Source organism: Syngnathus acus, chromosome 12 (assembly GCF_901709675.1).
Source record: "Syngnathus acus chromosome 12, fSynAcu1.2, whole genome shotgun sequence".
Taxonomy (NCBI): domain Eukaryota; kingdom Metazoa; phylum Chordata; class Actinopteri; order Syngnathiformes; family Syngnathidae; genus Syngnathus; species Syngnathus acus.
The window spans coordinates 10,169,987-10,194,963 of NC_051097.1; the positions used below are offsets into that span (position 1 = coordinate 10,169,987).

The 24,977-nt window shown below is 44.5% G+C and overlaps 3 protein-coding genes across 5 annotated transcripts; all 3 read right to left on the reverse strand.

The window, feature by feature from the left end:
• Nucleotides 1-2,239: 2,239 nt before the first annotated feature.
• LOC119130975 (dihydropyrimidinase-related protein 2) lies at nt 2,240-11,697 on the reverse strand. Of its 2 annotated transcripts, none has more exons than XM_037264988.1 (14): nt 11,134-11,697; nt 6,792-6,880; nt 6,510-6,694; nt 6,266-6,430; nt 6,069-6,130; nt 5,741-5,821; nt 5,587-5,655; nt 5,405-5,525; nt 5,184-5,340; nt 4,980-5,121; nt 4,519-4,689; nt 3,737-3,916; nt 3,495-3,663; nt 2,240-3,368 (listed from the first exon to the last, which is right to left on the reverse strand). In XM_037264988.1, the coding sequence occupies exons 1-14, from the start codon at nt 11,404-11,406 to the stop codon at nt 3,277-3,279; spliced, it is 1,956 nt and encodes a 651-aa protein (XP_037120883.1). In that variant the 5' UTR covers nt 11,407-11,697; the 3' UTR covers nt 2,240-3,276. The 2 variants fall into 2 exon arrangements, with proteins under 2 accessions (XP_037120883.1, XP_037120884.1); XM_037264989.1 differs by lacking the exon at nt 11,134-11,697 and adding an exon at nt 10,090-10,386.
• A 1,573-nt stretch (nt 11,698-13,270) lies between these two features.
• On the reverse strand, nt 13,271-18,891 carry LOC119130977 (BCL2/adenovirus E1B 19 kDa protein-interacting protein 3-like). 2 transcript variants are annotated; one of them, XM_037264992.1, is made up of 7 exons: nt 18,744-18,891; nt 18,609-18,671; nt 16,411-16,642; nt 15,799-15,877; nt 15,506-15,609; nt 14,869-15,018; nt 13,271-14,522 (listed from the first exon to the last, which is right to left on the reverse strand). In XM_037264992.1, exons 2-7 carry the CDS (start codon nt 18,661-18,663, stop codon nt 14,474-14,476), a joined length of 669 nt encoding a protein of 222 aa, XP_037120887.1. In that variant the 5' UTR covers nt 18,664-18,671; nt 18,744-18,891; the 3' UTR covers nt 13,271-14,473. The 2 variants fall into 2 exon arrangements, with proteins under 2 accessions (XP_037120887.1, XP_037120886.1); XM_037264991.1 differs by having other exon boundaries at nt 18,609-18,885.
• Nucleotides 18,892-19,222: 331 nt separating this feature from the next.
• Nucleotides 19,223-24,369, reverse strand: LOC119130976 (serine/threonine-protein phosphatase 2A 55 kDa regulatory subunit B alpha isoform). Its single transcript, XM_037264990.1, has 10 exons — nt 24,081-24,369; nt 22,810-22,878; nt 22,331-22,428; nt 22,070-22,235; nt 21,848-21,960; nt 21,487-21,664; nt 21,210-21,374; nt 20,941-21,110; nt 20,690-20,781; nt 19,223-20,608 (listed from the first exon to the last, which is right to left on the reverse strand). Exons 1-10 carry the CDS (start codon nt 24,085-24,087, stop codon nt 20,329-20,331), a joined length of 1,338 nt encoding a protein of 445 aa, XP_037120885.1. The 5' UTR covers nt 24,088-24,369; the 3' UTR covers nt 19,223-20,328.
• Between the last annotated feature and the right edge of the window lie 608 nt (nt 24,370-24,977).

Sequence of the window (24,977 nt, forward strand, 5' to 3'; positions counted from 1 at the left end):
GTTAAGTGCACCTGCGTGAAAAGTTTTAGCTCCTGCAGAACGTGAAAGGAGCTAAAACTTTTCACGCAGGTGCGCTTAACGAGGGTCACTTGGAAAAAATGTTGGAACGCGGCCCCGAGGACTAGAGCTTGACACCTGTGACCTTTGACCACGATATTTCCCTAATAAAGTGGCCTGTTATTAGTTACACTTGAAAATGGCGGTGTACCTAATGGAGTGTCCGTGTGATTCCCTCGTTAAGTGCACCTGCGTGAAAAGTTTTAGCTCCTGCAGAACGTGAAAGGAGCTAAAACTTTTCACGCAGGTGCGCTTAACGAGGGTCACTTGGAAAACATGTTGGAACGCAGCCCTTTGAGGACTGGAGGTCGGCACCCCTGGTTTAAGTGAAAAGTGCCACACCCGCCCTCACCCCCACTTTCTGATTGGCTGTTTGATCCGTGACGTCACTTGGACACTCCATTAGGTACACCGCCATTTTCACGTGTACCTAATAACAGGCCAGTTCATTAGGGAAAAATCATGGCCAAAGCTTAACTGAAAGTGAAAAGTGCCACACCCGCCCTCACCCCCACCTCCTGATTGGCTGGTTGATCTGTGACGTCACACAGACACTACATTAGGTACACCGCCATTTTCAGGTGTACCTAATAACTTTATGTATTTTTTGTACGTGTCAAGAATGTGTATTTGACTACTTGCTCTTTATTTTGGGGGACACCAACACGTTACACAACGTAAAACACATACATATTATCATATAAAGCAGTTAACCAAATGTCAAATTTTGGTTTTCATGCCCAAAAAAATAAAAACAAGGAATAAAACACCAGACATGTTTTAACAGGTTTTTAATGTTTATTAAAATAATAATAATAATAAAAGTAAATTTCAAACCAGCAATCTAATGTGAAATTGCAGTAGATATACATACACATATTGTCATATATATGTCTGATTTTTATGTTTTAATTGGCGATTATAAAAACAAGGAATAAAACACCAGACAAGTTTTAACATAAATGTTTATTTAAAAATAATAATATTCAAAGTAAATTTCAAACCAGCAATCCAATGTGAAATTGCAGTAGATATATTGGAAACAATATTTAGGCGTATATATGCATACACGTTATTTAAAAAGTACTATAAGTGTTATAAAATCAAGATTACCCAAAGAGAAGCATAATCTCCCCGTTGTTGCATAACGGCGCATTCCTTCATGCAATAAAGTTAGCCGTTAGCTTGGAGAAAACATGCATAAAAGTGGTTAAAATCCCAATGATGCTGAGTGCCAAGCAAGGAGGTAATGGATCCCATTTTTTTATAGTCTTTGGTATGACTCGGTTGGGGTTCGAACCCACAAGCTTCCAGTCTCAGGGCGGACACACTACCACCGGGCCACTGAGGTGATTCAGTGAACGGTTCTTTCTTTCCTTGAAAGTCGTTAATCTACATTCTGGTTTAGTTCACGCCAGCAGGGAGACGCAACAGCTTCACTGACTGACGCACGAGAAGAAAGCAGTTCACCCATTGACTCGTTCGCGAACGGGAAAGTCCGGATTCGTTCCCTCACTGATCCCTTCTCGCGATGAACTGGTAATGCAAATCACTCACTGACGCGTTCACTCACAGATCCGTTCGGTTAATGAACGGGAAGTGACGTCATTTTCTTCGTTTTGTTTGACGGCGAGGTGGCATCAGCTTCAATGTGCATTACTGACACCTACTGGTTGAAGTCATATGACCTGGAAAAAAAAAAAACGAATCACTTTAGGAAGTGATTCGTTCACTCTCGTTCACTGAAAATATTCGTTCTTTTGAAGAGAGAGAGAGAGAGAGAGAGAGAGAGAGAGAGAGAGAGAGAGAGAGAGAGAGAGAGAGAGAGAGAGAGAGAGAGAGAGAGAGAGAGTGAGAGAAACAGAAACAGAGAGAGACATGACACGAAAGAAATACAATGGTTTTGGTTTCATCTTTTTTCTTTAATGCCTTGAAGTCCTTGTTTTCCATAGTGAGAAAATAAAAACCGAATCACTTGAGGAAGTGATTCGTTCACTGAAAATATTCATTCTTTTGAAGAGAGAGAGAGAGAGAGAGAGAGAGAGAGAGAGAGAGAGAGAGAGAGAGAGAGAGAGAGAGAGAGAGAGAGAGAGAGAGAGAGAGAGAGAGAGAGAGAGAGAGAGAGAGAGAGACAGAAAGAGAAACAGAGCGAGAATGACATGACACGAAAGAAATACAATGGTTTTGGTTTCATCTTTTTTCTTTAATGCCTTGAAGTCCTTGTTTTCCATAGCGAGCAAGCATCCCAGAATCCCCCCATAGCAACCAGGACAAACATCATCACAGAGTTTCACTGCAGCACATTGCAAACATACATATCACTTTTAGAAGATTAGCATAATACGGTACAGCGTTAGAACTCGGGCAGAGCGGCCTTTCTAGAAAAGTACAGTTGCGTGGTTTACGTGTGTTATGTGCAAGGAGGGATGTGTGTCGAGGAGAGCTCCGTCGGCATGGCAACAGCCACCAACACCCTAAAGTTGGAGAAAGACAGTAAATGGGGGATTGGGAGGACGACGGCATCCCTCTGACATCCACACGGCACACGAGTCCCACATACAACGCACGGCATCATCAGGTCAGGTCGCCGCCACTTTCAAGCGCAAAACAACGTGCTCAGCCGTTCAGCAACTAGTTACAAATTGACACTAAAGAGCAGTTCAACAACAACAACAACAAAAAATCATCTTTACACGGGCTCGAGAGGCCTGAACGAAAACTGGCACCTTTGAATCGGTTCATCCTCGCTATTTTACACCTCTTTTTTATCTTACATCCTTGACAAAACAATGTAGTGTATACACCTTCTGCGGATTCAGGCACATAAAGATTAAGAACGGAAAGCTGAGAAGAGTGAAAACATTCGGTGTGAAAATGCACATGTTGGCGATGGACGGTTTGGAGATTTCAATGAGACCACGTGAAGGCGTGACAAGAAGGCTTCATTTGCATAAAGCTACATTTACAACGACCATCGGTAGTTTGGACGTCAGCAAAGATGACATCTTTTTTTTTTTTTTTTTAACTTAAGACAGCCATGTGGGTGAATTATCGATTAAATGTTGGGTGGTGATGAAACACATGCTGGTCTCAACTTAAAAAAAAAAAAAAAAAAAAAGTGGCTCAAAAGGAGGAAGAACAGTAAAAAAAGAGTGGTTGTTTGACTTCATGAGGCAGACATTTTTGTTTTGAACCATGTCCTTGAGGATCTGGTTTGCGCTACCCCAGGCTGGTGATGTTAGCTCTGCCACCAGGGGGCGCCACAATGCGCTGGGTGCTGCGGCGAGGAATGTTGTCATCCACCTGAGCACCTGCGTGGACCAAGAATCAATATGCATTGATCAGCATTACTGGAGCTCTCCAAACAACAGTGACATTAAAGTACAGTAACATAGTAGGCCTAAGTGTTCGTCCAAAAATATTCCAAATCAATTCACCAGAAAGGCTGAAGCCAGATTGATGCAGATTCCTGACCGGTTGCTGGTTGGGCTGCTTTGCAGGTGACGTCTTGGCAGACGAAGCGGGCGTCATGGTTTTAGGGGTGACCGATACCTCGCAAACCGGACCGTCGTACAGTCCCCTGGGTACACCCCTCAACTCGGCCAGCTACGTCGTGGCGAAAAATGACATTACCATATACAAAAATAAATCATTGACATCTAATAGAACAGCGTTGTACCCTGCTGCGAGCTTTTATCCTCTTGTAGACGTAGTCCGGGAAAGGTTTGCGGGCCACGTAGCGTCCGGAACCTTCTGTGGTGTGAAGGTTTCCTTCCTCCAAGACAATCTTGCCTTGGCTGATCACCACCAGAGGGCCCCCCCGGACTTCTGTTCCTTCAAAGATGTTGTACTCCACATTCTGCAGGAGGAAATTAAGAAGTCCTTTTCTTGTGACAGATTAGCTAGCTCTAGCTAGCTAGATAGACATTTAGCTGAAAAGCTACTGGAGGCTGAGGTCATTCATTTGGTGGATTTTGAACGGCGGAAATGAGATCACTAGTACAGTACTAAGCTTATATAGCACATTTTCCGACCAAGCAGGAAGAAAAAAAAGCCCCAGATACATTCCCCCCCACACACACACACACAGAAATGCCTGCTAACAATCAAAAGCAATACGTTCCAGTTCTTTGGCCGATTTTAAGGATGACATCAGCCCCCCGTTGCTGCGGGAGGTCCACATCCTGCTCGAGCGAGACGATTATAAAATCTCCTTTGACAGCATGAAAACGTCTGCAAAGCCTGTTGAATAAATTTTCTGGCTTCGCGTGAATTCAATTGTGATTAAATGCATCTTTGGAATGTTTTATGGGCTGTATTGGTCACAATTCAACTATTGACCTTAGTTGAATCTATTTTCCCTTGTTCGCTAATACAATAGAAAGCCTTAGGGAGAAAGTATAAAATGAAAAAGAAAAAAGAAAAACTCTCGCACACAAAAACCACAAAGCAGTAAGATACCGAGTTGTGGCTCTTGGCAGAAATGATCTTAGTGACGTCGGGGTCCCACAGAACCAGGTCAGCATCCGAACCCACAGAAATACGACCCTTCCGGGGGTACAGGTTGAAGATCTTGGCCGCGTTGGTGCTGGTCACCGCCACAAACTGGTTTTCATCCATCTTGCCAGTCACCTAAAATGAATCCAAAAATCCCACCTTGATAGTTTACCAATGTTCCATTAAAAATGATTAATTCAACAAAGCTTCAAATTTCCATCATGAACCAGGTGTGTTTTTCTTTTTCTCCTCTAGATGGCAGTGTTGCTTTAAATAAAGGGGTTTGAAGAAATGGCACATTGTTGAACAAAGCAGGCCATCTAAAAGACTCCAAAAAATGCAACTGGTTCATGAAGCACTTTTGAAGCTTCATTTTATGATCACTGTAGCACTTATTGAAGTGAAATACACGTGGGAACACGTACCACGCACTTATCCCAGATAATGGACATCCTCTCTTCTGTCCCGTTGACCCCTTCAGGAATTAAGCTGAAGTCATCCTTGCCCACAGCGCGCTGGGCAGTGTTGAAGGGACAATGTGCACTTCCTGTCACCTGCAGGTCGCCGCTGCAAGAAAAGCAGGCAAAATGACTAAGTCTTCATTTCCGCTTGAATTGTTTTGACGTTACCAAGAGAGCAGGGAGTTGAGATAGTCCGGCGTGGTCGGGTCGGGGCTGAGCGGCGGCGAGGTGACGTAAGCCGCCGCCTTGGCCCAGTTCTTGCTCCAGTAGTGGGAGCCGTCCGTTCCCAGGCTGGCGGTGATCGGCTCGCCGTAGACGACCGTGCCTGTTTCGTATCAAGTTTCATATTTGTACTCTATTTGTAGGAAGACGCCGTTTGGGAGTCTCACCCTTCTTCCTGGCTTGAGCGATGACATCAGCGGCACTCTTGCTCATCACCTTGGTGATGTACAGAGGGCAGTTGGTCTGATTGGCCACCGTCACCGAGCGATTTACCGCCTCCGCCTCCACCTGGGCGATGAGAATTGATGACGAAACTTTTCATAAAAGCCACATTTTCAAAATGGCTTACCTCCTCAGGACGGCTCAGCACGTGTCCCTCGGGACCGTTGATGCCCTGCTCGAGGATCCTGCGTTGTTCCTGAAACAAAAACATACTTAATAAACTCGACGGTATAAAGACGATCAAGTAAACTAGCGTTCCGTAATCATTTTGTCGGTCGTACCTCAGCGACGATGTCTCCGTTTTCAGCGTGCACCTGAGCGATGGCTCCGAGATCACGGATCACGCTAAACACTTCGTATACCTGCAGGAGAAACAACCAGTCACATTTATACCCCCTGGCCACACCATTAGGAACATCGAAAAAATGTACAATACTGTGTGCTGATTTGTTTAGAAATAAATAAAATAAACAAAATGAATAAAATACAAAAAATAATAAATAAAATAATAAGAAAAAAAAAGATAAAGTTTTTGTCTAGGATCTCATTACAAAGCTGATGAAAAAAGAAGGTACAGTAACTATAGGAACACAAAAAAAGGGGGCCCACCTGAGTGTCAGTTAGCTGGAAAAGATCCTTATAAGCCAGGTAGACCAGGAAAGAGTTGATGCCTAAGAAAGTACAAACAAAATTATTTTAATTGCAAAAAAGTATGTAGCAATTATCACCCAAAAAAAAAACTAAAATTGTGCAGAAGCATAAAAACTTGACATCATTCTACAAACAGACACAAGAAGTTGTCCTACCGTGATCCTTCACCAGAGTCTCCATCTCCTCCTGCATGCCTCTGTGCCACTCGGTGATGTCCATGTGCAGCGAGTAGTCGCAGCACGACTTGCCGTCGGCCCACTCGCGCCACTGCTCGAAGGCCGAGACGAGACCGGCGCCCGGCTCGGGCATCACGTGGTCGACTGGCCACGCGCATCAACAAAACAAGTCGTTAACTTGAAATCCAGACGGAGATCGAAATCTGCGTAGGCTGGAGCTCACTGATCATGGTGGTGCCGCCCGCCAGGGCGGCTTTGGTGCCCTGGTAGAAATCATCAGCCGACGTCATGCCTCGATCGGGCATCTGGAAGCGCGTGTGCACGTCGATCCCGCCTGGCATCAACATGCGGCCGTGGGCGTCGATGGTTTTCACCCCGCCGGGCACGATGAGGTTCTCGCCAATTTGTCTAAACAAAGTAGGACAATCACACGCATCCTAATTATAAAACAAAAATATTTCACAATACTTTCAAGTTCATTTGATAGAAGTTCAACGACGCTCACTTGATAACGCCATCCTCCATATAAATGTCGGCGCAGAAGGACTGGTCATCGTTGACGATCTTGGCTCCTTTGATGAGGAGACGATCACTCTGAAAGACAACGAACAGGATCGCTCAAATGAGATGGGAAAAAAAATAAAAAATTCTTCAATTAGAAAATTCGACAAGGAGCAGTTACAAAGCTAAGAATTGACTCACACAAAAAAATGGGGTGAGAACTCACTGGCGAGACAATGAGGACAGCGCCCCTCCCCTCTCCTAGTCATTTTTAAGGGTTGAGCCCTTTGCAGAAACACACACGAAAGAGGACCAATCGCTGGGCCGAGTGTGAAATTAATCATGATTGTGCAACTTGTCTCGCTGCTCAAGAGTGGGTTTGAGAGGGTGGTCTAGTCTTTTCTGTCACCTCCCACTCCCCCCTCCCTCCCTCCCTTGAGTCACCCTGCTGTTCAGGCACAATGTGCAAAAAGGGCGTGGCAGCTCTCTGCTCACAAGGACGCTACGCTAACAAAGAGCGCTCTATTTGTTAGCCGGGGTCCCAAGCAGCCGGTCGGAGCCCCGCCCCACACTATAGCTGCTGAAAGTTTAGGGGGGGCTGTCAAGCTCCAGCCAAGAATCCAGACTTATATAATCATCTGATTGTTGTCAGCTTTCAGGGGCTGCCGAGTGTCTGTGTGCGATTGTATTGGATCCGTGCCCAGTATGACGGCGGGCGACCTTTCCTATCATGAGAACCTCGGACAGGATGTGGACTCAAAACGCTCTTTAGCAACATAAACAAATCAAGATTACAGACATGTGGAACTTGTTGTAATAGAAGTTGCTTATCGGAACCAAAAACACAAAAGTAGAAAGCTAAACATTCATTTTCTACCACCTTAATGCCAAAGAACTATGTTGAAGTGACTTGAGGAGCTTCAAGTAGTGCTTTGGCGCCATCTTGTGGCATGTATAGGTACTTGTAAAGTGTTTTAACGATTCAGGGATGGTTGATTGTAATTTTAAGTTGCAATATCACCAATAACCACTAAATGGCAGACATGCATTAGACTACAACTTGAGTATTTGCAGATTTCAAATATTAAATGTTTTTAATCAATTGATTTTTGTGGGGAAATGGAATGTTTTCTTTTTCCAAACATCTTTGTTGCAACGACAACACCCGCTAACATTTCCTTCCCATTGCCCAGCAACACTTTGTTTTTTATCCAAATGGAAAATATCCCAGTAACACAAATGACATCAGATGGTGACCGCTGCCAATTATGACATTCGACACGATGATTTAATAAGACTTCAACCACCACATTGCAAAAGAACACGTGGTCTAACCGTTTTTTTAATCTTGGTGAATTTAAGGAGTCTTTTAGTCTTTGAAATCGGATCATTCTCTTCAAATCCAGAACAACTCATACCACTGGTTGACCCGCTCAGTTAAGGACAAAGAGCAACCAGAGTCACTGCGGTCTTGTTGCTGACTGCAACACAAAGCTCTGCCTTGTTCCAATGCTGTGATGAAAAATGCTCCACTTCTGTGAACCTTTGTGTGGTCTTTGACTTTGGGGAAATGTCTGATTATGTTCCGGAAGGTGGGGGGCGGAGCTTGGAAAAGCAAGTGCACACTTACTAAGTGCAGTATTGCAGGTGTAATATTAGCGACAGAGCTTTTAATCCAGATCATTCTTATTTTAGCGTCTCTCTTTGTCTCTAAAAATAGATTTAGGCTTCACTTTGCGTGCTTTTCATTTGCCGGGCTGCAAGAGTGCGCATGGGTGGAGGTTTTGTTTTGGGAGGGGGTGCGCCGTTGTGGGAGTGAACGCGGCCCGAGTGAGGTAGCCCGTTTCGAATAGAATATTCACGTCAGCTGTAAATCTGAACAGTTTCCTGTTTGGAGGGGAAATCGCTGACATTGATTAGTCTTGATGCATTCAGCTCCCATTCCAGGTGGTGAGCTTCCCCCATGTTCATGTTTAATTGATGAGAAATGCGGTCAGCTTCTAAGTACTGTACCAGCTGCACAGCGGGGCCTGGAGCGGACACAGACGTCATTATGTGCAAATTACAATATCGCTCTAAACTGCACTCTCAATGAATCAAATTGAAAAATTTGAAATTGACAAAACATGCAATAGTGATTCGAGGCAAAATTGCCTGTTGAACATTTTCCGTTTGCATAAAGCAGATGAAAAGTGGTTGCTCATGTCACGCGTGTGAAATGAAGACTTCACTCGAGGAGAATTTTTCAAATTAAATCTCATCTCCCGTGTTTGCCCTGGCGATTATTTATGTAACATTTTCCCATGACAAGCTTCAAGATCACTCAGCTTATGTACCATATTGACCCAAAAAATGAGACAGTCACATTTGACACCATGCATTTAAAAAAAAAAAAATCCTCTGACCTCATTTTCTTTCAGGAATAGCCCCTTTATCCATTTATGTTCGACCTAATTACCGTAAGGACTTCTCCACCAACTAATCCTCTGATCTCTGCACCGCCAACTGGCTGCTGCAATTGCAAACGTCTTAAATGGACCAATAATGACATCGTCAACTCTACTGATCCACTATGTCGATAAAAGATTAATCGAATCAGCTCTGAGGTCATTAATTAATTCAGACATAGGGCTAGGCTCCCTGGCAACGGCATTACGGACAATTAAAGTACACAATAAGGCACCAAGTGGCCTTTACAAATATAATTGATCGTTTTGAGCCATTTAAGTATATAAAGTACAAAACATAATTTAAGCTTCTGCATGGGGGAGCTCCTACTGCTTAGCTCCTCCTGTGCATCCTTTTCACACTCAAAGGACAGAGGAAACATGGAAGGAAACATATAGGAGCCACCTCCCTCCCTCCCCCCCTCCCTCCCTGTTCACTCATTTACATCCTGGCAAGCTGCAAAATGGTTTGACGGAAGAAAAATCAAGAATGCTCCAATATGACGTGATCAATTTGCCCTTAAATGCCCTTCCCCTTTTGGGAATTCAAACCCAAAAAAGCTGCAGGGAATACAATTGCAGCAGGCAGACGCTTATAACAAAGAGCACAAGCCGATTCGGACTAGCGCGGTGCATCTCAACCTGCAAGACGTTTTTTCAAGTGCGGCAAGTACCGTAAAAGAATAAACATGCACTCTACTCTAAACGCATTAAGAAGGCGAGGGAGCGGCTCATATTGTTGATTTGATAGCGGAGGGTGACGTCCCCCACACCCGCAGGCCTTGCGGCCGGCCGGCCGGCCACCCAGCAGCCCACCACGGCGCCTTTTTACGCTCCGTTTCCACCGGAACTCACTGTGATGCGAGGGATGTTCTTCTTGCCCTGATAGCCAGACATCTTCAGCGGCTTTGCTCTCGCCGGGGACCGCTATGTGTGCCGACCGAATTACGGAAAGAGGATAAAGATGTGAAGGAGAAAAAAAAAAAAAAGCAGGAGCGCGGTTGGTCTACGGGAAAGTTCCCCGGTGACCGCACCCCAAGAAAATGTAAGAAAAGGCAAGGAATGTGAGACTGAAAGTCAGGATGGAGTCCTTGGCAGCCTCCCGGTCTCCGCCGATGCACCGAGGCTATCCGAGCCAGACAAGAGGGGAGGGGCCGAGGCGAGCCTGAGCTCCATGAGAAAAAAGAACGCCACTGCGCATGCGCACAGCCTCGCCCTGCTCCATTGACAGGGGAGACCGATTGTAATGCCATCAATTGCTCCCCTCGGGTAACTAAGTACAAATACTTCGTTCCTGTACTTTTCAGATACTTGATTTGAGTATTTCACACCTTTTACGCCCTAAAGTTGAAAACAGATGTCTGTATTTTCTACTTTGTTACACAAGACTAACTTCAATTGATTGTCTGCATATATCAATCGAACGATCATCAGCGCCCTTTCAATGGTTCAACACCAACTGGTGTGTAGCTCAGAATTCCAATCAATATGCAATATGAAACCCGAAGTCAACATCACCACTAAAAGCTTTTAACGGCTTCCTGAGTGCTTAAAAACAAGATTAAGGATGCATGGACATTGTTGGTGCTATACGATGAATTACCAGGAGCAGAAGAAGAAGAAAAGTTGATAGATTTTCCTGCTAATGTGCTACATCCACATATACTCACACCCCCTGCTGGTAGGTTTAAAGTAACATAATGAGCATGCATGCACTGCTTGTCGCGTTAGATAAATGCAAAGTAATGCTAGCTAATGATGTAAGCAACCACTCCCTCCGAGCAGCTCTGCATCCCTCCATGCACTCGTTCGCATCACAATGCTTGCTGGGAAATTGAGTTTGGCTAAGTTGTCTGGTGGCAAGTGAAGCCATGTTAAACAATTTGGGGAAAAAAATACCTTGCCATCGTCCAGATTCTGCAGAGCCTCCTTGCCTGTGCTTTCCTTGATCTCCACCTTTTTAGGCTGGGTGATGTCGCTCTGCCGGTCAATGACTCGACTGTCTCGCTTGCCTCTGCAGGCAGTAAGCGCATCGAAGTCCAAAGTCTTGCTGTCGAAGGAGCCTTCCACCGGGCAGAACATGCCACAAAACTGCTGCCTGGGCCTGGCGGGGCTGTCGGAGCCCATGCTCTTCAAAAAGCCGCCTGCTGCCACTTCCCCCGTGGTCGACATGCCTTGCAGACGCTGTTGCAGCTAGCAGCACAGGAGAAAGGGGGAGAAGAAAAAAAAGAAAGGTTCTTATCTCAGCTTTGCTCTCCTGTGCGGCCACCGCCTTCAGATGAAATCAATTGCAGGTGGTAGCAGCGTGACAAAAGCAGACAAATGAAAAAGGACAATACAGTATGAAAGCGGCCCCACCCTGGTGAAAATGCCTTAAAGTGAAGGAAAAACGAGATACTGTAAAAGCGATTGGACTTTTATTTCTAAGCTTCGAGCCATGCGACCACAATGTGACAAGTCGGCCAATGTAAGGGACACACCGGAAGCAAAGCCTGTCAAATTAAAAGAAAAGGAGAGGATTACCTGGAGCTGCTGTTGAAAACGTCAAGGTACCTAAAACACAATCATTTCTTCTTCCTTTCTGCAAATACCGACATGGAGCGACATGTGACTACTGAATGCCCCAATAAAGGAAAGCGTACTGCGAGAAAAGAAGGGCATTTCCGGTTAGCGGCAGTTAGCGGTCAATTAAAGTGAAACCTTGGAGAGTTCCTTCAAGTCACACCCATTCAGGAAGATCGCTGTCCTGTCCTTTCAGCACTATCTAAAATGAGTGAATTAAAATTTAAAAAATATATATTATATATAATATATATATATTCCTAATTTATATTTACATGTACCTTTATTATTCATTTTATAGGCTTAGTAATGAAGTGCTGCTTCCTTAAGTGAAAATACAATTTATACTATTACTGTTTGGGTTACTTTAAAACAGGAAAAAAAAAATCGTCATCTTGTCCCCATTGTAACCTTGACAACAGCTTCAGCCTAAAAAATCCTGACTCACATTTCGACATAGACCGCAGTGACTGTGGAATACATTTCAACACAGTTTCCATAACAACGTGTTGGGCACAGAGTAGTTTAGTTGCCATGATGCTTCCTCTTCAGGGGGCCGGGAGGGCACCAATGTGAACACACCAACAAAGTGCAAACGTCTTGGAAATAATGGTGGACTGACACAAAGAGAAACAAAACACTTCTACCATACACACAGATCGGTGTGCAGCACAGAGAGGGGGACTGAGCCGAGTTGCATAATTAGCAAGGAAACTTGGCAGCATGCCTGATAAACAGTTGGACGAGGCTTGTACTCTGGAGAGGAAGGGCACAGTCCTGGCTTTCGGGATGTACAGTTCTATAACTGTCAACCTGTTTCTTTTCACGAGACCCGTTCGGAGACGTTTACAAAGCAGCACACTGAAGAAACGAGCGAACTAATGTGTCGAGTTGGCGAAGGAATCCAAACATACAAACTTTTCAAATCCAACAGTTTTTGCTTTCGTATGAAATAAAATATGGGAACAAAAAAGGACTGAACTTGTATTTTTATAAGATATATACACATTATAGTGTTTAATCCTTGTAAAAATGCGATGCTGTATAAATAAATGTCAATCTCCTCACCGACAAAAGTGAGGAGTGGCCACCACCCACGGTAACCCAGGGCAACGCCGGCAACTGCAGTGGGATGGGCTACGGGTTTTGCGGTGTTGGGATTGGTCAATAACACATGTGCTGACATGGGGGAGGAGATCGCTGTGCGAGATACCTATCAAATAATCAGGATCTATTTTTTAATTATAATTGCTGTTGCGCATAGCAGAATAAAACCATACATGGCTGCGCTGATGAGAGTTGATGATATCCTTAAGGGACGGCTTGTACTCGGGTGTCTGCACATAAGCTGCAGCTTGGAATGAGGTTCAAGACAACAGTTGTGGATTGGAACAGCTGCCAAAGGCTGACGTACTTTTAGGAAGCGAGCCTTAAGGAATGTTAACATGAGTAATGTAGCCAGAGCGGCGGAAGATTCATTCAGGTTATCTTTAATGACAAAATGTTTATCATCAGTTGAATGGAATAGGAGAAGAAAAAAAACTAAAGCAAACATGTTACATTAGTTACTGTCGGGCCATCTTAGTGTGAGAGCGCTCTCAAGGTTCCTTCGCACATCAGGACCAATCACAAAAAGTTTTTAGAAGTTGGCCAAAGCGACTCATGCGCTGAGCGTTAACAATCATATCTTTAAAAAAAAAGAATAAAAAAAGGGGGAGGCCTTTTGATTGCTGCACATATTCACATGAGCATAAATATCAAAAACTAAAAAAAAAAAGTCGTTACACTAATGGCAATACAGTGAAATCAAAATCACCACTCTGCTAACTAGATTCATTTTGGTTACAAAATGAGTGGAATTAACCTGCTGGGCCATTTTTGTAAAGAAAAACTAAAAATGCTTTTACCTCTCATCTGCACTTTTAAAAATCTAATAAATGCTTGATTAACATTTGAAATGGTCTACACTGCATTTCCATGATGGGTCAAAGTTCAGCTGTGGGCAAGACGCAAGTGTCTTCCCATTTAAATTTTAAATAGCGGATTACATTTTTGTGCTGTTGTTGAAAACGGTCAGTCATGCATCTGCAATCACACACCAAGTTAGATCATTTGTAGTCGTGGATTACACACGCGGCTTCAAACTTGAGGAACTACGGCCCCAACTCAGCAAGGCTTTGGTGCTTTTTTTTTTTTTTTTTAAATGACAGTACAAATTAGCGTTTGTACACCCCCCACCTCAAAATCTAAACTATATTTTTGACTCTATTTTGATAGCAAATCTTTTCAGGTCACTTCAAATGGACACCCAACCTTGAAAATACTGTCAGTGCACAAGTGGTTCACACACACACTTGCCCACACCCTGTCTTCCATTTTTTAAGCCTTTTCTGAAAAAGAAAAAGTGGCCCGTTTTGACATCAAAAACAAGCCTATTAATATAGCCTTCGCACTTGTTGAAAAACTTTTACAAATGAATGGATATAACGGGTGGGGGGGGGTCTGATGTCGGGAAAGGCCGATGCATTTCTCCTGAGAACATATCATATCTCAGTGAGGAGGAGGAGGAGGAGGAAGGGGGGCAAGCAGGGGAGAAGAAGGAGAAACTCTGCAAAAGACAACAACACTTTCTCTGGCATCCGGGCTACTTCTCAGGCACTTTTCTTCGGTTTCAGCTTCAGAAGGAGCTGGTGGGGGGCGTGGTCAACCTCTTCCCAATGTACACTCTGTTGAGAAGATGGTCACATGCAGGTCACGTGTCAAAATGCCGGGCCCAGGAAAGACATGATGGTTAAAGTAATGGGAAGTCGGCAAGAAAGCTGACGTGGTGAAACGGCGCCCTCTTGTGGAGATAATCGGAACCGGGTGCAAATGGGTGCCCATTTGCCTAATTACAAATATCAACAAGAGAAAAATAATAGTAAAACTATATTTTTGGGGGGTGGGGAGGACTGCAAATCTATGTGGAGCCTTGTTTTTCTAAATAACTTACATAAACACATCATGGCAAAGTGTGCTATTAAAATAAAGCTAAACACAAATCACTGACAAAAGTGTACAAGTGTTTCTTACCCAAGTCCGAGGGCGAGGATGTGTGAAATCAGCAACGATGGGATGAAGACTTTGAGGAACTCGGCAGAGAAGAAGCCTCCCTTCTTCATGGCACCAGTCTTCCTCATGCTGAGCGTCACAGAGCGGCGAGGGTGACAGAAATGAAATTCCCTGGTGGGGCGGAGAATAATAATCAAGACTCATCGATACTAGTTGTATTATAAATCTTTAAGATAGAAATATTTGAACACAAATGGTGCAGCAACACATGTAGTCAGGAAATATAACAATACCCACAGGCATATATTCTTTCTCCTCTATGTCCACAGCATTATACTGCCACCTGGTGGCCAATGGACAGACCAGACTGTCGCTGGAACGTTTCAATGAGGACAAATGATGTGATGATACACGTGCTTTGAGTTAAGAGCAGGCTCACGGAATGAATTAGAGTCACAAGTTAGGGCCCCGCTGTTTGTGAGTCGCAGTTTTGTACATAATAATGTCAAGTAGCTGGGTTATTTTAGTATCGTGGTGTCACAGCAACCTTCTCCGCTTTGATGACTAAGCACTTCCTCAGTAAAAACAAACAAGTGTACGTGTGTGTACGTGTGTGTCCGTGCGTATCGAGGGGAATGTTTACACAGTTCAGACTTACTTAGGAGGAATGTTTTCCGGTCGACTAGACCAGTCAGCAACCCAATCTGCGTCCTTCATCAGGATGTCCATGTCCCGCTCCTTGTCCAAGACATCCTCTTCTGTCTAAACACACAAACATGAGGTTGGCATCTATAAAGTCTCCAAACATTTTTTATTTTTTATTAAAAATGAAGCCAGTAGTTGTTACAGTTCTGGTGAGTACAATACAATGCAACTTTACCGCAGTCTGGGAATGAGGTCGTCATGGCAACCCCCGCTAAAGAAGTTCAGAGGCCTCGCTTGAGTTCTTACTTGACTGTCTCGTCGGCCGCTCACGTCCACGTCGAAGATGATCTGCCCTTCATCTTGCGGAGTGTGGGGTCGTGGAGGACTGTGTGGGGGGCAAAACAAAAAAAAATCTGAAATAAGTGTGGGCTAATTCTGACAGCCACCAGGTCAGGCAGGCGGTCAGACAGTGCACAACCTATGAGACCACGGGTAACCATAGCAACAACAAATTGGCCTTCTGCTTGCGTGGTTACGTGCCGCTTGCAACAATTATTCGACTTGAAGAACATTATTCAATAAATATTCAACAAAGATGCATTTGTGAAGTGTTTCGAAAGGTCGTATGTGGTTTGCTCAGCTGATCTGACTCAATCGAATGCAAAAAGGCTAAAAAGTCAAACTGAACTTTGGACAGGAGCCAAGCACTTTGGTGAAATCACAGAACGCTTGCTCTGAGCCCTGAAGCTTGGGACTTTCCGTGAACTTTGCCAAAGAAAATTCCTGAGCTTTAACCTACTGCTGGGTCACTTTTCGGGAGGGAAGGAACAGACATGGAGATTTCAACCGGATAAAATAGAAGCTAAATGAAAAGCAGACTTTGTGCAACAGGTCAACAAGTAATTTTCGAAGACCCACCTGTCACAGGAGGAATTGCTACGGCTGGATTCATGCTGGGCGTCCAGCAGGATCTTCTCCATGTCACCGTTGTGGATGGACGAAGAGGATGGGACATGCTCCAATGCCCCCACTATGGCCTCCTCTTCCTCCACCTGAGGAAGGGGCAGCAAGCCCGAAACTGGGCTAACTGCGGACGAGGACTGGGTTGACCCCGCGGCGCCTCGGCTCATCTCCAACTCCACCCAGGACCCTGTGGGGAGAAAGTCAAATGCTCAAGGCGCCTCCAAACCGCACAATCTGCAACGTGTGTACATATTTTTCACTCATGTGGCCCCCAAAGAAATGTGAGCAGTACTTTCACTCAAACACAAACAAGCGGATGTGACATCGGACTGCCCTGAGAGCGTCAATCAAATGTTGATGAGCAAAGCAGTATTTCCTGCAGTGTGATGACAGGGCAGTAAATGCCTTCCCGTGGGTTCTTGTGGACCTTCCATGTGATTTATGACACTCCCTTCTCTATGTGTGTGCGGGTTTTGCCTGAGCAGACAGCTGAGCCGGACTGACCGCAGCGGTATTACGATTATAGATGATGGGCAGGCTGGTACATGATGCAAAAATATACAAATAAATGCAACCATTTTTCCATTGTAGCTTCTTTCGGAGGGCCATTATGACTGTCAACCCAAATAAATGTATGCGCACCTCATATTATATACAGTAAAAGCTACAAAACAAACTCGTTTTCAAATCAGACGAGTCAAAACTGGTCAGATATTTTAAAAAAAAAAAAAACATTAAAAGTGAAGACAATTTGCAATCCTAGTAATGACACGAATTTGATGCACATTTGTCTTTGCGGGCCACATAAAATGACGTGACGGGCCGTATCTGGCCCCCGGGCCTTGAGTTTGACACCTGTGGTCTAAACGCTCCCAAAAAACATTCTTACCATAGACGAGGGAAACCTCCCACAGAGGTTCTATGATCTCATAACGGTAAAAGAAATAGTGTGGTCAAAGTGTCGATTCCAAAGTTAGCCCGGTTCAGTTAGACTCATTGACCCGACGTGTCATGTCAGCCGTCCCGCCCACTGAGACTGAGCGTTCGCTCTCATCCAGTGGATTACATGGCAAAGCTGCTGTTGACAGAGCATTGTCCCTGCTCGGTGGTCTGTGATTTGAAGCCCCGTTGCCATGGTCCCAAGCGTTTACGAACGTTCTGGCTTCGGCTGTCAAGTGGATTAAGAGAATGGACGCAAAGTGACTTTTTTTTGGTGTAATGATGTTGAAGTTCGGATAGAGCAGAGCACTGGAGGTTCTTGCCCTGAAGAGCATATGTGATAGATAAATATGTTTATGACCTGGTGTAAGAGCTCCAGGAAGGTCCAAAAATAGAACACTGGCTCAGATAACGCACATACACGCCGTCGCCCTATCTTGCTGATGACCTGGTGGACAGGACTTTAAAGCTTTGTTTGAACATGCGTGTCTGAAGGCTTCATTGTTGAGGCAAAGTGACACACAAAAGCTATGAAGACTTTTATCAAACTCATGGCCATGTAAACCATTAGAAGACCTTTTTAGATAAGCCTCTTAAATATTGAGATAAATATGAAAGAGTTTTGAGCAAATCACAATGCTGAGAAGTTGAGATATTTAATAAACATGCTTTTTATTTTGACTTTGGATTATCAGACTGACTTTAATTTGACTTGCTTATCTTAACGATCGAGGTCAAGTGAAAACAACGATCACTGTCATTTTCGAAGAGTAAATAGATTCATTAATATCAAATAAAACATTAAAAACACACAAAACAATAAAGGGGCCGGAAACATAATCACATAAATAACAAGAACGATCTGAATACTCGGTTCTCAAATTTAGCAATTTTTGGCATCTTCGATCTCGTCTTGTTGACATAACTTAATCCCACCTCCACAACACCACCTGGCTTATTGATTGGCTCACACGCCTGTCAGTCAATAGAATCTAAACAACCATTGGTCCAAACGCTGTCAATAAACGGAACATGGCGCTCTTCACTCCGCCTTCTTAAAATGTAGCTTCGCGGCGGAAAATAGATAAACGAAGATGCACAACTATTTTGGAGAAATTATAAAAACACTACACCACACGTAATATACATTTCCAAACTCCAATTGGTGCTGTATTGAGGGGGAAAAAACACATCAAATGTAACAGACTACTCACCGTTTAGACCGGAGTCTCCGTTGTTTTCTGAAGCTGTTTGACTAGCGTCGGACATCGTTGAGCCTGGAAACAACCAGTGTGGGCTGCATTAAAAAAGCTCGTCAGTGGAAAACGCGTGCGACTTTAAGCTCATACATTCAGACGAGTGACAACACAAGTGTTTCGCCCCGCCGTCAGACGCTTTTGTTGGCGAGGAGCAAGCAGCGATTTGTTTTTACGCGTTAGCCGCCGCGAGGCTCACACAGATCCTCCCGGAGCTGACTGATGACGTAGGGCAAGAACGACGACAGTAATTATACATTCTAAAAATATAGATTCATTAAACTAATCACTGCCGTCCCACTCGCGTCATTGGAACATCCTTTAACAATAAAAAAAAAAAATATTGTTTTGTTCTTAAGATGTGACTCGGCGCCCATAATAGGCGTCCGTATACTCACGTACACAAACAAGCGCTGCAGAAACCACGTTTGGACAGATCCGGCTGTTTCCAACGATAAGGTTCCTTTTCTTACTCGGCTTCTGCAGAAAGCAAACAGAGAACGTTACATTTGCTCCATTTCCATCAAGTGTCACGTCAAGCGCCTCATACAAACAAGTTAACGAGCAAGAGACTGCAAAAAGTAGTTCTTTTATTACGGTCACTGTCATAGATTTAAATTGCAGTCGCACATTGACACTGGTCCACATTTGTAAGGTGTGGAGACAACACGCATCAGATCTCTTGCAGCCCATTGCACTAACACATATAGAGTAGCAGTAATGCTTGTATTTGAATTAAAAGGATGCCCCCAAATTAAATTTTAAACATTTGCCTGACAAACACATACAAGTATTTGAGTCCAGTGTCTAAGCAGTTCCCTTTTGAAGTTATGCTTCAGATCTGTGACACATCATGGGAAGACAACGCTTGAGATAACCCCAACGTTATAAAATGCTCAAGGTCCAGTTTAAAATGGTTAGAATAGAGGACGGAATAATTCCAGAGACAAATTGTTTAAATATAAATAAACAACCATTGTCATGTTTAAATCAAGGTGCTATTTGACGGAACATGGTGATATTCCGATACCTTAGTTACAAAGACTTGAGAAGATCAGAGCTGTCCAGAACCTATGAGCAGATGTGACAGTGTATGTGCGATTAAGATATGGAAGTAGACTCGAATCAAACTAAGACAGCATGACAGCTAAGTTCATAAAAGTATGTGTGCGTGCACACATTAAGAATGACAACAAAAGAGTTGACTGGCATTTTTCACTTAGAAAATTAAAAAAAAAAAAAAAAAGAAAATTACTATGGCACAGGACAATGAGGGACACGCTAATAAAAATTTTCCATTGAGCCATGGGAGAAGTTTATAAAAATAAATTTGTACTCAAAAAAAAATTGGGGATATTATTCCGTTATACCCGTTACCTCAGTAGAGGTACATGGGCAGGCGGACAAAAAAAAAAATAAAATTTAACTAAACCCCAACAAAAAATGGCACGTCACTGAAACAACAAGGCAGGTGTCAGTGTCACAGACAGTTTGACGACGGGCAAAAAAGGAGGCTTCCTCCGTCTCCAACTGCAACAAAGGCCGGTCCGCCCGGTAGCGACACACGGGGTCGTCAGCGTTGCCGTGACCCACCCTGGCCGAGGCCGCGAGGCGGCAGGCGGTGCGTCACGACGTCTCACACACGCACGCACGCACGCACGCCGGATCTTGTGCAACATTAATTGACTTTATCCTGGAATATGTAGAGGTTGTTGGTCGTGGCTACCGCGATGATGTTGTCCTGGGGATGCCAGGCGGTGTGCAGGATCTTCTTGTTAAAGTCCAAACTGTCCACGCTGATCTCGTCCTTCTTGCGCTTGCCCCCCACGCACACCTTGCGGGGTTTGAGGACCTGCATGGGCTTGATGTTCTCGCGGGAGGCCTCCAAAGTGACGTCGCGCCGCTGGCTCCGGTCGAACATCCGGAAGAAATTGTTGTACGAGCCAGTCATCACCACGCTGGAACAAGAATGTGGAGAAATTGAGACGATTATAATGAGGTCTGAATCAACAAGACTGCCCAAAAAAGTTTTAAATCACCTGTCATTGCCATTCCAGCAACATTCAAACTTGTCAAAGATGCAGTCGTTTTCGTAGAGCGAGCACAGTTTGCTCCTCAGGTGCTCGTGGACCTGAAAGAAAAAATGAGAGAATACAAAATCGACATGGTCGTATTGGACACGCCCTTCAATCAAAACGATAACTTGAGACATCAGCAAGCATCTACAACAATATTATTAAATGGAAGTTTATTCCAAGCAATCAGGCAAAAAAAAATGACATGAACTCACCTGATAAGTCTCCACCGGCCTGTTCTCCATGTTCAAGTCCCAAATCTTCACAGACAAATAGTCCCTGGTCATCATGTAGCGTCCGTTGTGACTAAATTTCACGTCCGAGATTGACGAAATAATCTCGGAGAAGAACGAGCGATTACTGGGATCTTCTGGCTCCTCAAAAACTTGAGAGAAGGGAAAAAAAATGGACATGACGTTCACACATCTTTTCCCACAAAAGCAGATATGGATTATCAATTTATGAACGGGTGGGCGTTCCTCACGTTTGGAGTGCTTGTCACAGAGCGCGGAGATCCTCATGTCGCACAGACGGATGGTTCCTTTGCTGCTGCTGTAGACAAAAGTGTTGCACTGATGAGGATGGAACTCGGCTGCTGTGATCACCTCCGTCAGCTCCTCCATGTTGGCTGGCTTGATGTCAACAATATCTGGTGGACGCGGGGGTTAAGGCCCGTAACGCTTTTCGACGGGATCCGCCAGCCCGCTATAAAAAGATCACTTTTGGCCCAATCCAACAATGACCGGAAAATAAAAAGATACTGAAGCTGCGGTCGGTGATCTCCAGGTGCCAAAGGTTGATGCGGAGGTCGTCCGCCGACAGGTAGGTCTCGTTGTCGCTGTTGACCGAGATGGAGTTGATGTGGTAGGTGTGTGCGTTGGCGAACACCCTGCGTGGGCTGGCTTCCACCATGAGGTCCATGGGTATCAAAACTGGCACCTGACACACAAGAACATTGAAATCTGAGCCACTCAAATACTCTATAAACCTGAGCAAGTCTGCCCCCTAGGGACTAAATTAGGTCAAACAACACCAAATGTTTTGGTCAGCCTCGCTCGCCCCATCTATCTTACGTCTCTATTAAAATTCGTAATGATTAATCCTTGACCTGCACGGCCTTACCCGTAATGAGGTGATAGTGTTGGGATCCTTGTAGCGTCCATCTTCCTCTTTAAGATTGTAGCCCTCCGGTCGCCGGTCTCGTTCACTGATTTTCCACAACTTGATGGTTTTATCTGCCAGAGGGGAAAATACAAAACCAGTAACATGATGAATTTCAGTTCAGCCTGCATGACCAAAACTTGGATAGTGGTTGCGAAAGTAACAACACTCCGACTCATTTACCGTTAGTTGACAGCAGGAACTGAGCGGCGTTCTTCTGAGGGAGCCAGCGAATCTTGTTGATCTTTTCTTCAATCTCCAAACTCTTCAAGTAGTCAAACTCGGGCTCGTGACTTTGGAAAGTGCTATAAACGTTGTACTCGCTCCGAAACTGAGGCATACTCTTGTTCTGTGGGAGCAGTGGAAAGAAGAGAGGATCGTTGTTAGAAGAAGAAAAAATTGCAAATTAAAACATTGTTGCAAATAAACATTGTTAGATCATACCTCTATTTCCTGCTGGAAAATAACCACACGCCCACCTTTGTCACCCGTGGCCAGCAGCTCACCTGTGTGGTTGAACTCAACCGTGGAGATGATGTCGGCTGAATAGGAAAACAACAACAACAATGAATAATAAGCCAGAGCGACAGAAGATGTCGAGCAGCCGGGGGATAACCACTTTTCATATAAATTGTTACTTGAGCCATTACTGCCCAGTGAAGCAGAAGGACGGGAACACAAAAGGTTTATTGAATGTCTTTGTGGAGTGATTGCCTGAGGAGGGGTCACCACATTTGAGGGTTAGCAATGACTAACCTACATTCAAGGACTAGAAAACACAATTTTCCATTCATGGAACGTCACCATTGTCTTCTTTCACACTTATTGAATTTATTAATAGTCTGCCTTGCTATGAATGGACTTCAACAACTAGTCGATGACATACAAATGAGTTGAGTCTAAAAATGTGCCTTTGCTCATACCTTCAGCCACATCGTCATCAATGGCTCCTTTCACCTGAGAGAAGCACCACTGCATGTCACCTCCAGCTCCTGGAAGTATAAATAAACTGAAATGAAGCTTTCGGTGAACACGCAAAACATAATCTCCAACACGCCGTGTGACCCTCGCGAGAAGAGGTTCAGAAAACGGATGGGCGGAAATCAGACCAACAAAATACAGCCATTTTTTCTCTCAACTCTTTTCTGCATTCCAAATATACATTTATTTCTTACAAGTTATTGAAATTAAATACAATTGAAATGTTTTACAGGGGATAATGGTTAGGTGCAGTGATAGGAACAACCAGTCAGTCATTTATGAGTCATCACCGTTGCCATATTCACATTTTCGAAGGAGAGTCGTGACTCCAAATAGAATTATGAACAGCTAAGGATCCAGAGAGGGAAGGAGACGTTAATATTACTTAGTTTACCTATAAATTGGCTATCTGGTCAAAGAAAATGGGCGATTTGATGAGCAGCCATCATCGCAACACAATGCCCGTGGATCCGTCTCACTTCCCCGCCCAACAGGAACCCGATCAGATGCATTGCTGACAAGATACCTTTACTGACGAGCTCCTTTTGCAAAACAATTAAATCATCCTTCTGCCAAATTCGGTCAACAAAACAGCCAAATAACTAACCTCGTTAAGAATGAATACAAATAGCAACGGAAGTCGTGACGTTGGTAGCTGATGAATGAAAAGTAGGAAAATATTTGGTTGCGTAAATAGTCAACCACAACCGGGCTTTTCGCACGACAACATATCTTGATCTTGAGTCAAATGCCAAACCTGCCGAATATTTCAAGCGCTAGCTCTGCGGCGATAGCATGTGGTCAATGTCAAAGTTTGAGCTAGCGTTAGCTTGCAGGCTTCCCTGCCAAGACATGTGCATGTTAATTAGATCATTTCTTCATTTGGGGTGTCAAATGTCGCTTTCGTGATTCATTTGGAGGCGGCGTGGATGTATAACACCGATCGTTTTCAAGTGCCGCGGATATGTAGAGCAGGGAAGTTATCGGTCCTACTCAGGCCAGACGCGTGATGACACCGGAGTTTGCTGACTAGCTAACGTTAGCATTAGCATCGGCTAAGTTGTGTTAGCCTGCTACCGTTAGCCAAACTGCCAATAGGGCGTACGCACAAACGTCCAGCCATCGAAGCGAGGGGCTTGTGCATCCCGGGCAGAGTTGCCACAACGTCGGCGTGATCGCGGCGTTTCCATGTGGAACCGGTGAAATGATTTACCTGCCATGATGAGACAGACTGGGGGCTCGCCTCAGTCAAACGCGATCCTTCCTTCCTCCCACTCCCACGCGTTGCTTCGTGGGTTACTCAACTTTCTCTTGCGGTGGATCGCCGCTTGTCCCGCAGCTCAAACCTGACAGTCGGGGCGAGCGATCAAGCGTTTTCAATAATGATCGCCTCTATTTCCTGACTGTGTTTCTCGAGTTGGCATCCCACAAGTCACTTGTCCACCGCGCCACAGCCTCCTTGTCTCTTTCCGCACCTCCACTCAAATGCATATTTTACAATGCGCGCGCACGCCGCAAGGCAGATGCTCTGATGCGCGCGCACGAGTGGGGGGGGGGGGGGGGGGGGGGGGGGAATTCTGAATGAAACCAACCATGAGGCATTTCCGTCGAGATAAGCTCACTGTAACTTCATTATTGTCGTCCAAAATAACAATCGTTATTTTGTTTAAATAAATAACATATGCCTACAACGTCCAAGGAAAGGCTGAAAAATAAATGCTCTTCCACTTGACAGCAGAAGATTTGAGAAGACCAATCATTTAATTTGTGACATTTTTGTTTTGTAGTGTCCCGTAAGATTTTTTTGGGTGTGCCTTGAAGTCGGTGAGGCTGCAAACACTGATTTATCTTGCGCTTGGATGTTTGCTGCGTCACCAGGAGGTGGCAGCAGAGTTCAACGTGATGGCAGTATCAGGTACCGGAAGTAGAATTACATCAAGATTTGTGATGTTAATTACACGCAACTAATTGACATTTCCTCGTGCCTGTCGACTGTTAAAGTGTCTTAAGCATGCAAGATGACCACACCAAACAAAAATCGGGATAAAATAGGCGTGCAGGTGGATGAGCGCAGTGCGCACGCACGGACTCGACCTCCACTTTGCGCAGG

Coding starts and splice junctions, on each gene's coding strand:
- LOC119130977 (XM_037264992.1), bottom strand. CDS start 18,663: ATGTCCGACGCTAGTCAAACAGCTTCAGAAAACAACGGAGACTCCGGT. Junction 16,643..18,608: donor CGGAGACTCCGGTCTAAACG/GTGAGTAGTCTG, acceptor TTCTCCCCACAG/GGTCCTGGGTGGAGTTGGAG. Junction 14,523..14,868: donor ATCCTCGCCCTCGGACTTGG/GTAAGAAACACT, acceptor TCTTCTCAACAG/AGTGTACATTGGGAAGAGGT.
- LOC119130975 (XM_037264988.1), bottom strand. CDS start 11,406: ATGTCGACCACGGGGGAAGTGGCAGCAGGCGGCTTTTTGAAGAGCATG. Junction 6,431..6,509: donor GGGCGGCACCACCATGATCA/GTGAGCTCCAGC, acceptor GCGCGTGGCCAG/TCGACCACGTGATGCCCGAG. Junction 5,526..5,586: donor TGCTGAGCCGTCCTGAGGAG/GTAAGCCATTTT, acceptor CTCATCGCCCAG/GTGGAGGCGGAGGCGGTAAA.
- LOC119130976 (XM_037264990.1), bottom strand. Junction 21,961..22,069: donor GTTCCTGCTGTCAACTAACG/GTAAATGAGTCG, acceptor CCCCTCTGGCAG/ATAAAACCATCAAGTTGTGG. Junction 20,609..20,689: donor TGCTGGAATGGCAATGACAG/GTGATTTAAAAC, acceptor TTCTTGTTCCAG/CGTGGTGATGACTGGCTCGT.